The sequence below is a fragment of the Festucalex cinctus genome, chromosome 2, assembly GCF_051991245.1.
Source record: "Festucalex cinctus isolate MCC-2025b chromosome 2, RoL_Fcin_1.0, whole genome shotgun sequence".
NCBI lineage: Eukaryota > Metazoa > Chordata > Actinopteri > Syngnathiformes > Syngnathidae > Festucalex > Festucalex cinctus.
Genome location: NC_135412.1, coordinates 3,857,337 through 3,874,667, shown reverse-complemented (window position 1 = coordinate 3,874,667; position 17,331 = coordinate 3,857,337). Strand labels below are relative to the sequence as shown.

At 41.8% G+C, this 17,331-nt stretch overlaps 1 protein-coding gene across 1 annotated transcript; it reads right to left on the bottom strand.

The window, feature by feature from the left end:
- Positions 1 to 117: 117 nt before the first annotated feature.
- LOC144013433 (radixin) lies at positions 118 to 15,419 on the bottom strand. The gene is made up of 15 exons (XM_077512301.1): positions 14,918 to 15,419; positions 13,662 to 13,760; positions 7,969 to 8,052; positions 7,800 to 7,895; positions 6,502 to 6,624; positions 6,198 to 6,349; positions 4,734 to 4,817; positions 4,473 to 4,619; positions 4,253 to 4,349; positions 4,002 to 4,165; positions 3,725 to 3,855; positions 3,487 to 3,647; positions 2,072 to 2,164; positions 1,745 to 1,981; positions 118 to 1,667 (listed from the first exon to the last, which is right to left on the bottom strand). Exons 2-15 carry the CDS (start codon positions 13,671 to 13,673, stop codon positions 1,503 to 1,505), a joined length of 1,746 nt encoding a protein of 581 aa, XP_077368427.1. The 5' UTR covers positions 13,674 to 13,760; positions 14,918 to 15,419; the 3' UTR covers positions 118 to 1,502.
- Positions 15,420 to 17,331: the final 1,912 nt, after the last annotated feature.

Genomic DNA, 17,331 nt, shown 5'->3' with positions numbered 1-17,331 from the left:
TACGTTGTCCTATCATTTGTGCGCGTGTGGGTGAAATGAGCCATCATGAGATATAGTGTAAGATTGATTTGCTGCTTTATTGCTCAAAACGGAAAACAAATTTCAAGTGAAAGGGAACAAATTTAAAACATTTTATTGGTGATTTGACCCAAAGGTTTGCAAACCTATATGAAACAGTCCTAACATACTGCCTCTGAAATGAATCACAAAAAAATAGCGACACACCGTGACAGCTGGTGCCAGAACAACATACACAAGCTGGCTTTGTCGAACATGAATAACTCAAGTCAATTTGAGAAGTGACCAAGGCATTGTGAATGCTACTCAAAAATGGTCGGGAAACACATGCTATTTTTTTTTCCCTGCTATGGCAAACACTTTAAACATAAGGGGCAGGGCAAGTGCTTTAAAAACAACTATTTAAAAAAAAAAAAAAAAAAAAAAAAAAAAAAACCACAACAACTCAACCTGCACCAGCTGTCAAGTATAGCATATCAAACGTACTGTAAATGTTTACAACAATACAGTACCGCAATATTGTACTGTTAATTAAAAAAAAAAAAAAAAAAAAGTTCATCTTCATGTTAATTCCTTTCAAATGCCCACAGCACTTTATCTCTGCACAAAGGCCGTTTTCATTGAATGAAATTAGAGGACGTGTCTGTAACACTTCCCATTGTAACAGGTTAACCACGAAGTATACGCCAAATGCAAATGCAAATAACCCCTTTTGTAAATGTTGCATATTACAGTACATCTTGGGACTTGTCTCAAGCTGAGTTGGAGGTCCACTTCCATGTTTTTGGGACGGGTAGGGAGGGGCCTGTCATTAAAACGGGCCTCATGTTGTACATTTTGACTTGGGACACCTTTGGGAGCTGCACACGAGACGCTGAGATGCAACGACCAGCTAGCTTACGTTGCTAACACATTCGAGCCGGAGGCTTGCGGTCTAATAACACTTTCCCTTTTGACACCTTTGCTACATTCATCCAGTATCAACCTGCAATTGAAATCCACAGGCTGGGGTGTCGCTTTTCCCAACAAAATCTGCAAGTAAATCTCCTCTACTCTAGAAATCCAGTTTGAAATGCAACAAATAAAATACTGCAGAACAATTTTAAATTAAACACGAATGACGATAACGACTTGTGGGAAGCGCCGGGACCAGTAAGCTAAAAAAAATAAAAAAAACAAGGCGGCAAGCGATAAAACGAAACAAAAGCAGCGCAAGCGACGGACCTATCATATTGAATTGAAGACACGAGATCAAAGACGTGTAACTTTCTAAGGATTGCTCTGAAAAGAAGCCAGTGTGTTTCCTCTTTGGTGCGACGGTGTCTTTCCCCACACACGGCAGGCATCCCACAAGGAGCACAACTTTGGCAGACTGACAAGATCAAAAGGTGAACATTTGTTGAGGGGGGCGCGAAGGGCGGCGGCATCAGTTGTCCACGAGAACGCGCGCGGCCAATTTGGAGAAGACGTTCGCCTCTTCTTTTTCACATGGACTCAAACTCATCGATGCGCTGCTTGGTGTTGCCCTGCCGGATCTGACGCAGCGTTTTGTACTTGTCCCGGCCCGCCTTCACGTTTTCAGCGTGCAGGACGTCGTTCTGAGTCTTCTTGGTTTCGTCTCGGGCTTCGGCCAGCTCGGAACTCAAAGTCTGACGACGCACGAAAAGGAGCGGGTCCGTAAAATGGCATTTCGGACGGAGAGGAGAGAAACGGGCGACTGACGTACCTGCAGCTGCTTCTTGACGCGCTCGTTCTTCTGGGCTTCGGTGACGCGGGCCTCCTCGCTGCGCAGATCCAGTTGGCAGACGCCCTCGTTGGACAGCTCGGCGCTGGCCTCGGCGTGGTTCTCGTCCTGCTCGTCGTTCTCGCTCTCCGCGTGGCCGCTCACGGGGGTTGGCAACGTGGTTATGGCCGTCTTCAGCTCCTCTTTGGTCTTCTCCAGGTCTTCCTGGGCCGAAAGCGCCTGCGGAAGAAGAAGCGGAGCGAGCGAGTGAGGCCACAGAGCGCGCTGTCGACGTCGGCATTGGCGTGGATTGAGGCGAGCCAGCCGCACCTTGTGTTGCCATTCGGTGGCCTCGTCCTCTTTCTTCTTCCTGGCGTCCTCCAGAAGAGCAATCTTGGCTGTGAACTCAGCCAGCTCTGCAGCCTGAAATCAAAAACAGGATTGCTGATTTGCTGTCAAATACGAGGTCCCATGTTGAAATGCAACTTGACTTGTTAGCATGTTTTTTTTTTTTTAATTAAATAACCTATGAAATGTCTTCAAACACTGTGGTGCATAATAATTTGGAACAGTACATAAAAAAAAAAAAAAAAAAGTATATATTTCCACAGGACTGTCTCAGAAAATCAGAATATTGTGATAAAGTCCATTATTTTCTGTAAGGCAATTAAAGAAGCAAAGATGCCAAACATTCTGTATTCGTTATAAATCAACTGAAATATTGCAAGCCTTTTATTATTTTAATATTGCTGATTATGGCTTACAGTTTAAGAAAACTCAAATATCCTATCTCAAAATATCAGAATATTTCTTCAGACCAAGTAAAAAAAAAAAAAAAAGCCATTTTATTTTTTATTATTATTATTTTTTTTACTGTTATCATTGGGAGGTTTGTTAAACTTTCTTCATAAACATTCAAATTATTCTCCAACATTTGATGACTTGAAATTATGCTGAGTGCCATTTACTACACTTAAAAAAATTAAAATTAAATAAATCACAAAAACTTTTGCATAATATTTTGAAATGCAGTGTTATAGCTTTGGGATTTTCCTTATAGTTTTTATTTTTGCTTGGATTTTTTTAAAATGCAGTTTAATTATTATTATTATTATTATTATTATTATTATTATTATTATTATTAATTTATTTATTTTAGCGGGGTTGTTCGTTTTCGCTTTGTTTTCCTGGAAAATGCTTTATTTTAGTTTAGCTATTATTAGCTTTAGATTTTGGGTACATGTAGTATTTGTAAACAATAAAATAAAATAAAATAAAACGAACAATACTGTATTATGTAATAAAGTAAAATACAATTCTCAAATGACTGTTTGCGCTGCTTTTTGTATGGACATACAACAATCCCAAAATAAATGAACTCCAACAGCTCATGTATAATATTCATTGATTAATTAACAAAGATGGAAACAAAAGGACATTTGTGCCATAATTAGTTAGTTTTAGAAACGTAAGATATAGTTTAATAATCATTTTTGTTTGATTATATTTCATTGACATTAAACTGACTTCAAAATGTTAAATATTTTTCTACATCACGCATTCTCCACCAATTATTGGGGGTGGGGGGGGGCGATTGTGACGCCATACACAAGCTTGACACAGAGGATGCATTTACACTTTAGTAGGCCAGAGATGGCAGTTGTGAGTAAAAAAAAAATAAAAAAGCTATGCACCACTAACTATGATAATCTAGTTGTCTATATTGCAATCCGCAAGACACCCACCAGCTGCTCCTGGTTCTTCTGCTGGTCTGCAGCCTGTTTGGCCAGCTCGCCTTTGGCCTCCTCCGCTGCTCGTCTCTCCTTGTCCAACCTCTCGGATTCCTCTCGCGCCTTTCTTCGCTCTTGCTCCAGCTCCATGGCCCGGCGCGTCTGCTCCTCCAGCTCTGACAACGCACAAACACAGCCGGATTTGCACTTCTGACGTTTGGGACGGCGAAGACAATTCCGTTGCTGTCCTTACCTTTTTGTGCCCTTACGGTCTGCCCCTCAATCTGTTTCAGCCTCTCCATGAGTTCGTCTTTCTCCCGCTCGATCCGTTCCTTCTCCTTCTCTGCGGCCTCTCGCTTCTTCTTCTCGTTCTCCAGCTGGGCCCTGACATATTTCAATGCCGAGTGCATGAATACATAACACAAATCAAGCGCTAAAAATTCTTTCCAGTCGAGCTACTCCGCTGTACATCACATCACTTTTACGTTCGTATGATAAAGGCATGGGCGGCGTCAGCAACCGCTTTGCACCTCTCCATCTGCTTGTGATGCTTCTCCTCCCGAGCCTGAGCCTTCATCTGCTGCACCTCGATAGTGTCGGGCTTCCTCCTCCTCATGTACAGCTCATGGTTACCCATGCACAGTGCCAAGATACGCTTGTTGATGCGCAGCCGCGGCGCGTAAAACACAAAGTCCTGCGGACGACAGTCAAAGCGTAAGCACACGTGACGAGAGCTGTTTCCGATTATGCGTTTGAAGCTGCAATCGTGTACACCGCTCACAGGCGCTTTCTTGTCAATGGGTTTGATAACAAACTTCTTGTCGTTAAAGGAGATGTTTCGAATCTCGCTCCAGGGGAAGCCAATCTTTGGGGTCAACCTGCAAGGGCAACAGATGGCGGCGTTGTTTTCTTATAAACAAAATGCTTGAGTCACCAACGGTCACAGACGTATATACATTTTTTTTTCCACAATCATAACGCTTGAAGGATTTGTCACATACTTGTCTTCATGCTCATAGATGTTCAGGCCGAGTGCATCCACGCCCAGCCACAGCTGCGTGCCCTTCTTGTTTTTGATTTCAAAGTAATTGACTCCGTACATCTCCAGGTCCTGGGCGATTTTTAAATACTCCATCATAGAATCCTCTCTGGTGATGAGACAACGCCACACTCACAATGTGCTTGGCTGCACAATACACATTCTTACTGTACATGACGCAACATGTCCAGAGCACAACTTCCTGCTCCTGATGTCAACCAACCTGAGCATTCCTCTGTGTTCCTCATGCCAAGTCTGGATCCTGTCCTCCCACTGCTCCTTGGTCAGCTTGTGCTGCTCCAGCACTCTGGCGTGCACACCCAATTAAAAGAATAAATAAAGAAATTATGACAAAATAACTTATTAGAAGACACACTGAAAAAGTATACAGCGATGCCCATCCTTCTTTTCACCTCTCAGGAACATTCTGGATATTTTGTCAGGAACACTGAAGTTTTTAGCAAACAAAAACAGTGTCAAAACTATGGAAGCGTATTGCGTTCACTAGAAAAAAAAAAAAAAAAACGAAAAAAAAAACAACTTTTTCTAACTAATTTTTTTGGGGTGGCTCTTTTTTTTGTTTTTTTTTTGTTTTTGTTTTTTAATTTTCAGTTTTATTAAATATTTTTCTCCTGTTTTTCCGAGTATTTTTTTCTCTGTTTTTTTAAAATATATTTTTCCCGTTTTTCTGAAATGTATTTCTGTTTTTCTTAATTTTTTTCCCCGTTTAATAAAATAATTATTTTTCAGTTTTTCTGAATATTTTTTAAAAACATTAACAATACAGTGCGTGTTACTAATTACGGTACATGTCTTACCTTAACTGAGCCAGAAGGTACGTTGGAGGTATGCGAGAAAGTGTCGGCTTCCGCTATTAGCGAGTCTGCAACAAGTCACTTGGAGTTCAGAAGTCAAAAAAGAATTACTCCAAAAAAAACAGAATTTGGTGATCTGTTTTTCAGAATAATTTTTTTTCTGTTTTCTTTTTTTTTTTTTTTTTAATGTTTTCCCCCCTGTTTTTCTGAATAATTTTTCCTCCAGTTTTTCTGAATATTTTTTCCCCCGTTTTTCAGATTTTTTTTAATGACAGAAACAAATATTAAGTAAAACAAAACAAAAAATATACGGAAAAACAGGTGAAAAAAAAGAAAAAAAAAAGAAAAAAGTTCCCCCCCCAAAAAATAGACATAAAAACAGTTTTTCTCTTTTCCTTGCGCAATGGCAATAGTTACAGCTCTTGTCTGAGTTTCACATTAAAGTACCAGTAAGTTGTATATTGTAAATTCATTCAGATCAGAGCCAAAAAAATTAAGATTCAATTATTATGTCCTTTCCTGACAATGATAATTTTTGTTTATTCGCTGCCATGGAGGTGATAATCGGTGACTTTTAGAGAAGCGTCCGTGTTTAGACATGCAAGCTAGCCAGCCGCAGTTGAAGCTGATGGAGCTGCTCGCAGCACCAGATGCGCTTTAGCCTGTTTTTTTTATTTTATTTTATTTATTTAGTTTTTTTTACACTGCATCATTAAAAACTGTTATTGCGATTGGAGACAAAATCTTGTTGGCCAATTACAAGCCACAATTACTTACAGAAGGTCAAATGCGTGCTACCTACTTGCTCACATCTCTCCGAAACAACTGCTCGTAACAAAATACAAATTTGTCAACTGTGAGAAAAGTGAAACCTTTGAGGCAGCAGTCGGTCATGTGTCAGGTATCCGGGTTTGTGGACATCCTTGCCATAGTCTCCATATTTGGCCTGTACAGCGTATGAGGCGAGCAACACTGCCGTTTCAGGGGGACAATAATTCTCATCGTTCAGGATGGCCTCCTTCACCTGACACAACCAGCCACGCGACAACAAATACCACACTTAACACATCTTTTAGGACAGACTTTTTTTTTTTTTCAACTCAAGAGTCACTATCTGTCAGCATAATTGCAGTACTTATTGAAGCAAGTGGAGTAAAGGTGCATTTGAGTGCTTACCTGGAGGAAGAAGAGTCTTTGGGTGATCTCCTGGATGAGCTCCTCTGAAACATCCTCGGGGAAGAACTTGGCTCGGAACTTAAACTGGAGCGGGTTCTCTTTCTTTACATCCTGCTGGGTCACCTGGACAACGATGACATGCAAGGTGGAGCAGTGATGGTTGGGAAAAAAAAAAAAAAAAAAATGTTGACAAAACATAAGACAAATGGACCCCTTCATGGCCTACGTCACGATGACGTCACGGTGTTTACTGGAGGCAAAAACAACTTGCCGCTGCAGACAACGGAAGTGCAGCTAGAAGTAAACAACGCTGGTTGTCTGTAGAAAATGTCATCTTGGTGTGTTTTTGGTTGCCAGAAGTGTAAAAGCAGTGTAAAAGCACCAACAAAAATTCTATCGCATCCCAGCCTCTGCCGGTCAGAGTAATCGCAGACGGATCTGGTTAAACGCGATTAGGCGAAAGGACTGGACTGAGGCTATCATCAACAATGCTCGTGTTTGCAGCGCACAATTCACATCAGGTAATATTTAACTATCAGATTCAGTCTGGACAATGATATGGGCTAGAATTAGTTGTGATTTAAATTACTTAAATTACTCATTATTTGTGGGATTGTTTTTACATGCACGGACTTACAAAAAGTCAGTGTTTACATTTTACATGCGCGAATGCTAACCGCTAGCTAACCAAACGTTGGCTGTATGTTTCAGTTTTGTGGAGGCGAAAGCCCCCACAATGGTTCCGATAACTTCTTGTCAAATTTTTGTAGGAGAGGTACATGCCTCGTATATCCTCGTCTTCTGTCCCGGTCGTTGACTTGGCAGCACTTGCGACCGCACGACACAAAAGTCCTCGCTCAAGTTGTTATATTCTAAATTTTGAATATGTCCATTCAAGACATAGTTGTAGAAATGCAATGATTTATCAATTTATCTTTAATATAAACACTCCGTTTTTCTATAAGGTAGATTTAAATGTCCGGCCATTGCACGCTGGGTAGTCCCGTTAAATCGTCTATCCAGTGCGTGAGTGCGTAGGGGTCAGTAAATATCGTCCCATCAGTCAGAGTTAACTTTTTAAAGTAACATTCACGGTCGTGGGGAGTCAGTTTACTCGCATATTAACTCAAATGGCCGTTTTCCCCATCCATTCCGACATGAACTTTCTGTGAAAATATGCTGACCGGTGTTAGAACCACACGCCACTGAGGTGTTTTTGCCTCCACTAAGCCCCACCCTTTAAATTGCATCACATTATTTACAAACTTTGAAGGGGTCTATAGAAAGCAAGCACTGACCTTTTTATTAAGTTTGAGCCAAGTGATGTAGCCTTTACTGTCCACATATTGGAGGCCAAAAAACCAGACCTCCCGCAGCCCCACGGTCTTCACCACCTTCACAACAGAAAGAATGACATCAAACCGCCTCTTTCAATCACGTGACGAAAACACCAATAATTCTTCTGACCTGGTCAAAAAGCTGTTTTCCAGTGGTGTTTGGCTGAATGGCAAACTCCAGCTCTGCATCCATGGTGGTCACACGAACGTTGATCTAAAAAGACGCAATTCGAAATTGTCTCAGCTCAGCTGAATGTCAAGACAAGCTCATCGACATCACACTGGTCAAGAGCCCAAGCTACAAATGGTCTCCAAGTACATGATGTGTGAAATAATTTGTGGAATGTACAGAACGTCTACTTTTTGACATTACATGTAGGCACCAATACAGCAGCAGCAGCAACAACAACAATATCCCCACAACTTATTGACAGGAACAGAATGTTTGCTCATCGCAACGCATGAGTCGACTTCCTTCAATCATCACCTGAGTTAAACTACTCAGGAAATTGGCTCCCATGTTCCATGCTAGCAGCTCACTGGTGGGTCAGGGAAAGGAATGTCATTGGCTATTCTCGGCTGATGAGCTGTGCTGGAAGCACAACAAAAAAGCAGCTGACAAAAAAGTGCTGCGTTTCGGCTAATGTGCCTTCTTCCCCTGTACCGGGTAATATTAGGCTATGAAAAAAGTACAAGTCAATAATTTGTACTATTTTGGGTGTTTTCAAGCCACGAAAATATAATACTTTAATGTAACAATCAGCTCTAATGGATGATTCCAGATTCCAGTTAATGTACTCTATATTTATATATATTTTTGCTCAGATAACGAGCATTTTTAAGTACAGCTCATTTTTACGTGACAGATGCACATACTGTACATCCACGTCAACTTGTGAAAATAAGGAACTAAGGAACTGAGCGATAAAAGAAAAAGGGGCTCAATTCCATAGACCCCAATATTAGATTTGGCAGAGGCATCTTTTGTTGAATTTTGTTTTAATTTTTAATTAAAAAAATGTTTCCTCCTGTAAACATCATTCAGGATATAATATATACATCATGTATTTAAGGCAAGTTGTAAAACGTCTGAAGTCCTGTTGTTTATGTTTAACACATTTAAAACGTCATAAATCATCCTCTTTCTACTAACTGTTTCAAATGTTCTCCAATTTTGATATTGTAAATGTAGTCTTGGTCTATTGGCTATCCAGTAATATATACAGATCAGAACTGCTGCTTATTGGCGTAGAAGAAGAAAATTTAACAGCGGAAGAAGAGTGTCTTTCAAGTGAAGGCAAAACAAGCTCAAGGGAAACAAACTAAGGTCGCATTTTGTTTCGCTACTTGTGCAACATAAACACATAATGGAAGGTCAGATAAAGACTTGATTTCTGTTTTTCAGTGTCCAATTTTAAACGAGAAGCGGCTCCTTCTCATTCAATTGAGACAGCAACACTGCCTCCCTGTGGACGGAGGAGGAACGGCCTGAGACAGGTGAATATCAGACGGCTTGTGTGTGTGAAAATCTCAAAAACAGCGTGATGCTTGTCTCAAAAATAAATGCGCGCGTGCGGCGATCCACAAACGTACTTTCGACAACTCGCAAGCAAAAGTCATGGAAAATGCACACACAAAATTTAAAGACGTGAAAATCGCGGATATATTTGTGAATCTGAAAAACACGTGACAGTCACGGATGTATTTGTAGATCTCAAAAACGTGAAAATCACAAATTCATTTGTGTGAATATTTTTTAGACAAATCTCTCCCCATAAAGAGGCCGTATCGTTCAATGAGCTCAAAGTATCGGCGGTTGCTGAGGCAAAAACTCGGACATGGGAGGAGTTTGGTGAGGCCATGGAAAACGACTTTCGGACGGCTTCGAGGAAATTCTGGTCCACCATCCGGCGTCTCAGGAGAGGAAAGCAGTGCACCATTAACACTGTGTATAGTGGCGATGGGGTGCTGCTGACCTCGACTCGGGACGTCGTGAAGCGGTGGGGGGAATACTTCGAAGACCTCCTCAATTCCACCGACACGTCTTCTTTTGAGGAAGCAGAGTCTGGGGACTCTGAGGTGGGCTCTCCTATCGCTGGGGTCGAAGTCACTGAAGTGGTTGGAAAGCTCCTCGGTGGCAGGGCCCCGGGGGTGGATGAGATCCGCCCGGAGTTCCTAAAGACTCTGGATGTTGTGGGGCTGTCGTGGTTGACATGCCTCTACAACATCGCGTGGACATCGGGGACAGTGCCTCTGGATTGGCAGACCGGGGTGGTGGTCCCCCTTTTTAAGAAGGGGGACCGGAGGGTGTGTTCCAACTACAGAGGGATCACACTCCTCAGCCTCCCTGGTAAGGTCTATTCAGGGATGCTGGAGAGGAGGGTCCGTCGGGAGGTCGAATCTCGGATTCAGGAGGAGCAGTGCGTTTTTTGTCCTGGCCGTGGAACAGTGGACCAGCTCTACACCCTCCGCAGAATCCTCGAGGGTGCGTGGGAGTTCGCTCATCCAGTTCACATGTGTTTTGTGGAGTTGGAGAAGGTGTTCGACCGTGTCCCTCGGGGAGTTCTGTGGGGGGTGCTTTGGGAGTACGGGGTGCCGGGCCCCTTGATACGGGCTGTTCGGTCCCTGTACGACCGTTGCCAGAGTTTGGTTCGCATTGCCGGCAGTAAGTCGGATTCGTTTCCGGTGAGGGTTGGACTCCGCCAAGGTTGGCCTTTGTCACCTATTCTGTTCATAACTTTTATGGACAGAATTTCTAGGCGCAGCCGAGGCGTGGAGGGGTTCCGGTTTGGTGGCCTCAGCATTGCATCTCTGCTCTTTGCAGATGATGTGGTGCTGTTGGCTTCATCAAGCCGGGGCCTCCAGCTCTCACTGGAGTGATTCGCAGCCGAGTGTGAAGCGGCTGGGATGAGGATCAGCACCTCCAAATGCGAGACCATGGTCCTCAGTCGGAAAAGGGTGGAGTGTCGTCTTCAGGTCGGGAATGAGATCCTGCCCCAAGTGGAGGAGTTCAAGTATCTTGGGGTCTTGTTCACGAGTGAGGGTAGGATGGAGCGGGAGATCGACAGGCGGATCGGTGCAGCGTCTGCAGTGATGCGGACTCTGTATCGGTCCGTCGTGGTGAAGAAAGAGCTGAGCCAAAAGGCAAAGCTCTCGATTTACCGGTCGATCTACGTTCCAACCCTCACCTATGGTCACGAGCTGTGGGTCATGACCGAAAGAACGAGATCCCGGATACAAGCGGCCGAAATGAGTTTCCTCCGCAGGGTGTCCGGGCTCTCCCTTAGAGATAGGGTGAGAAGCTCGGTCATCCGGGAGGGACTCAGAGTCGAGCCGCTGCTCCTCCGCGTTGGGAGGAGCCAGCTGAGGTGGCTCGGGCATCTGGTTCGGATGCCTCCTGGACGCCTCCCTGGGGAGGTGTTCCGGGCATGTCCCTCTGGCGGGAGGCCCCGGGGACGACCCAGGACACGCTGGAGAGACTATGTCTTTCGGCTGGCCTGGGAACGCCTTGGGATCCCGCCGGAGGAGCTGGTTGAAGTGGCTGGGGAGAGGGAAGTCTGGGTTTCCCTCCTGAAGCTGCTGCCCCCGCGACCCGACCCTAGATAAGCGGAAGAAGATGGATGGATGGATGGATGGATGGATGGATGGATGTTTTACGTGTCCCAAAGACGTTGTTTTTTATTTATTTTTTATTTTTTATTATGCTAGAGCATACAGAAGGCTTTGATGTAGCCTCTCAACTGCAAAGAACGGTTGCAGAAATGGTAGTTATTACACAAACGGCCAGCAGGTGGCAGCAGAGCAAAGGAGATCAACCAGGGCCATATAGAAAAAAAAAAAAAGCTAAATTACTTACAATTTTAAATAGATTTGTGAAAACTGATGACACCTAGCTCTCTTCTAATGCTAATTGCTGCAAAACGGAAACAGATAGAAACATACTTTTTGTCCTGATGAAAGAAGAGACTTCAATCTTTCTTTTGATAGGTTCCATGCTTTTATAGCAAAAGAACACAATATTCTGTGGGCCTAGCAAAATCAGTCAAAATCCAGTAAAACAGCCGGGAGCGAACGGAAATGCTTCTGTGAAAATGGCTGGGAGTAAATGAGTTAATAATAATAATACTAATAATAAACAATGATAATCATCATCATTGCAGCCATACTGCAGTGCCAGGTGGTGGTTCATGTTCGTGTGGGGCCTGTCAGCCATCAGCAGTAGGGTGTTAGAGCCAAAACAAAGCCAACCGACGACAGAGTGAAGCTTGGTGGATGAATCCTGTGCATGTGAACCAGACGGTCAGTTAATCCTCTCCTGCCCTGTACATTGGGCTGGGGGTGGACAATAACATGCCACACCTAATAAAACAGTCTCCAAGGAATCGTTCCTGATATCTCACGGACTGCTGTTCAACAAAAATCTCTGACTGGACACCATTTAAACTGCTGACCCATTCGCCTCTTTGACCGAGTTCTGCAAAATTGATGGGCGAGAGATCAAACCGAATGTTGCCACGCTCTGTATGTGTCAAAACAGCCAATTAGACGTGCGTTAACATCAGGTGTAATGTATGTATACGATACTTGTCAAACAGGCAATTGCTTTCAACACAACTGGAACACACATTGTATCGTGACACCCAATTGTAATACATCACATAAAGCACGCACAAACACAGGTTTTTGTGCAAAATAAATAAATTAATTAATAAAAATAAATAAATAAAACATTCTCATCGGACCACTACATCACTGACGTTTCACAACTGCATCATTTGCCATAAAAAAAATTATAGTCTTTATTCTAGTATTCTGTGAAATAGTTAATTTCAACACTTCCCTGTAAAAATTGTCAATTTATGTTGAGCCATTATGATTTTATAGTACTTTTATGAATACGTTTGCATTCAGTACAGTATCGGCCATCTTTGGACAGTCACATGATCATCAAGATGCATCACGTGCTATAAACACACTTAAAATAACATGGCAGTCAGTGACTCGTGACTACAATGAGATCATGACAAAATTATTGCGTCCCACGGCGACATCAAAGGTGGAATTACGCCTTACATCAAAGAAGCACGTCTTCAAAAGCAGTACAGCCATAAGGGACGCCAACGATTTGTGTCCAGCCGAAAGTGAAGATGAAATTGTGGTTCGATCAGGAGGACGTATTTAGCCGGCCCATAGCGAGTATAATTTAGGGAGCATCTGCAAGTTGCATGTTACAGAGGCTCAGATTACCAGCCAAGTCACCATTGACATTGGTCACTCTGGAAATGCAAGTTGTGGAAGGTCCCTAACCTGCACAGTAAACACCCGGGTGACTTTTACTCTGACAGGCCATGCTGGAAAATGACTTATTATTGGTGTGTTCTTTTAAATTCCACCATGACGTTTTGCTTTTTTAATTCCACCAAAATGGTGGTTGCTTGTCACATTGTTATAGTAATAAATGAGCCACACAGATAGTACATTTTCTCATAAACTATTTGAATCTTACTGCTGGAAATATCAAGGAGATTCTAGTTTGCTTGTCTAACTCTTACTGCTTATTATTCCAAACTTAACATTGAATGCTGGCTACCATCCATCAATACATCAATTTCCTATACCACTTATCTTCATTCGGGTGTACCGCAGCTTATCCCGGCTGACTTTGGGAAAGATTTAGGGTACACCCTTGGCTGGTCACCAGCCAATCACAGCGCACTGGTCACATACAAACAACTGTCACAAACTCCTGCCTCACATGTAGAGGGAGTAAAATGACAGTAAAGGTGTCAAATTTTACTTGCTCACTTCCTTTCGTCGTCTTACCGGTTTCGGCATTGTTGCTTCCTGTCCTCCTTAAACCAACCAGATGAGAAGATACCCGTGTCAGAGGATGACGACAACACAACAGCTTCGTCACACAACCTGAGAAAAAGATTAAAACGGTGTTGAAGCAGAGTATTCAAAGAACTGACAAACGTTCACAAAACCCAATCCACAATAGAATTTAATTCAGATAAGATTGGAGTTGCAGTCACAGAGGAAAACATATGGTTCATTTTTCTGTGCATTGATTTTATTAGTATCAACTTAGTTCCAAAATGTCTTTTTCTGTAATAATTACATAAAGTGAGGTCATGCACAAATGTGATGACAATTAATGCTGAAATGCTGTCAGCGTCTCCAAAAGATGATAGCATCACAGCATTATGATGTTATGCCTGATGGCAGCATTTTTGTACAGTACAGTACTGGGATGTTGATATAATATTGTGTGACGTATTGATCATAACTTTAGACTATTTCTGAGCAATTACACACGCAACTTTTAATTTGTTCTTTAGAAAGAAAACCACACATTTGTTAAATGGTCACCTACAATAGTCAAACTTGTGTCAGGGTGGAAAACGGGAAGCGTCATAGAGAGCACGTGTAATCGAGTCCACGTAGCATTAAATGACATCATTTTCTGTAGAAGTTAACTGAGCATGAGCAGGTTTCAGCGTAGCGGCTCAACATGCGGCTACCAGGGAAGTGCCCACTTGTTGCTCGTTAGCAATTAGTACATCTGCTTTCTTCCCAGAGTTCCGTTCCACAACAACGTAGCCAGGATCTAACCAAACTAATGAAGAAAACAAAACAAAACAAACAGACGCTTCGAGCAAAAATAATCCAATCGCTAAAAAGTACAACGAAATCACTTTTTTCAACGCCTAATCTTGGTGACAACTTTGTTAAAAGATGAACGTGAGTTTCTTCTAGCAAAGATATTGCACATTTAATCGAAAGATGGCCATGAAAAGGCAAAACATTTCCTAGCTAATGGGTGTAGTCTAAATAACGGGTCAAGTCAAACGGTAGCCAAAGGCTGCCCCCGGGTAGACTGTGAAGTTTAGAGGGGGGAAAAAAAAAAAACATGTCAGTCACCCAAGCGTTGTTGTGTAACTGGAGAAACAGACACGTATATGTTCCCAGTTCATATCTAACATGCTGGTGCTGTTAGGGGGGGAAAAAAACGTCGACCACGAGGATTTCCGCTATTACATCAAACTTGAGTAGCTCGTCGATGAGAAGCAACTCACCGGGAGGAAGAGTATGTCTCTTAAACGAGAGAAAAGCCTGACCTCTTTTTGCGTGGCAAACTACAATCGGTGAAAGGAATCCGTAACGCTTCCTTCTTCGTGTGTGCGTTGCGTTTCACGAGCAAATTTCCACCGACATAAAAACCGTTGATGTCTAAACAACCATAAGGCGATTTGAGAGTCTCGAGCCTTCCGGAATACACATCTAGAGCTTCCGGTAAGAGCTTTGAAAAATAAATAAATAAATAAATACATGAACCGTTTCAAGACGGGCCGTCAGATTAACATCTAATCTAATCAACAACATTCAATATCAATCACAATCATTCGTAAAGAGACATTTTACACCAATTTCTGCTATTACTACAAAATACACTCAATTTTGGCTGCGGTACAAAACATGTCGCCTAAGGCGTTTTAAATTCGGTCTAACAACTAACTGTTGCTCAGACATCTTGATACAACACAGTAATGGAATCCCTTTGACAGCGTTGTCAACATTTGAGTCAACCCAGAAATCAATCATTTCACAAACACTTGTTGATTCTATCCAGTCCTCTTCTGCACTTATACCTCTAACCACTTGATGTCACTATTTCCCTTCACTATAAGAAGCTGATAATGACGTCTATATCCATCAATCAGTCAAGGTGTTGCCTTAAAGGGGCTAACTTTAATCAATCAATCAATCAATCAATCAATCAATCAATCAATCAATCAATCAATCAATCAATCAATCAATCAATCAATCAATCAATCTATCTATCTATCTATCTATCTATCTATCTATCTATCTATCTATCTATCTATCTATCTATCTATCTATCTATCTATCTATCTATCTATCTATCTATCTATCTATCTATCTATCTATCTATCTATCATCTGGATCATTTCATTCTCAGGACATTGATCACAAGTGTACTATTCTGGTTGTCTTAGAAGATGTTTGGTAACAAATTTCTGGGGAATTTACAAGAGTATATTATTGTTTGTTTGTTTGTTTGTTTGAAAACATTTGTCCAATACTATTGTATTAAATATTCATCGGTTGCCTGTGATTGGCTGGCGACCAGTTCAGGGTGTACCCCGCCTACTGCCCATTGCCAGCTGAGATAGGCTCCAGCACACCCTGCGACCCTTGTGAGGAGTAAGCGGTTCAGAAGATGGATGGATGGATGGATGGATGGATGGATGGATGGATGGATGGATGGATGGATGGATGGATGGATGGATGGATGGATTTATCGGCTGCATGTAAATTAAGAGTTAAATCAGTTCAGTTAACAACAGTAGATAAGTGTAATTGCTGTAAATTTCTAATATTAAACCATATTGTATTTGTAAAAACTTGTAAAATACCGTTAAATATTCATCTCCTACATGTAAATTAACAGTTCATGCTTGTTTAAAGAAGAACAAACTGTTACTTTGTCAAGTGGTGGAGAGAAGCATCACATCTCCTTCACAAGTCTTGTCACTGTCAATCAGCATCTTACTGACAATTTGTGAGCTTATGTTTCTGTTTTATGATGCATTTTTTTATGAATCAAATTTTTCACATTACTCAAGTCAGTTTTGAGTGGTAAAACCTGACAGGATATTTCTAAACATGACTTTGGATAACTTGCCTGCATACTTTTGGAATGTATCCACACAGAAAAGTTCAAAGATTCAAAGCTAGGTCCAATTTTACTTATTACTAGGGGTGTGAATTGCCTAGTACCTGACGATTCGATTCGTATCACGATTCACAGGTCACGATTCGATTCGATACCGATTAATCCCGATACGAATTTATAAGTCGATTTTTGCGATTTTTTTTCATTCAAATTTAGAAAATACTAATCAGTAAGCTTGTAGAGTGTAAGATTTATATGAAAATGTATTATTTATTTATCTGAAATTTCAGTCTTATAGAGGTTCTAATCTGTTTCATGTTTGAACAGCATTAAAATAAAATATTAAGGCTTAATGTTCCGTTCATATAACATTCTTCCATGCTCAAGGTGTGAATCCTAAAAAAAAAAAAAAAAAAAAAAAAAAAAAAATCGATTCTGCCCTTTTTGAATCGATTCGAGAATCGCGCGATGTAGTATCGCGATATATCGCTGAATCGATTTTTTTTTAACACCCCTACTTATTACCATCCATTCGTTTCTGATATTGCTTATCCTATTGAGAGTTGAGGGCTGCTGGAGCCTATCCCAGCAAAATGTGGTCTTCAGTCTTGACTAATTTAAAGTTGCCAGTTAATCCCACGGCACATACATAGTTTTGACACAGCCATGTCGTCACAGAAGTATGCTGAGTGAACCACTACTACACCATCAGTAACTTTACTACTCATTTCAGGAGTTAGAAAGTTCCATTTGAATATCACTGGGATAGCTTCGATGCCTCCTGTTCATTGT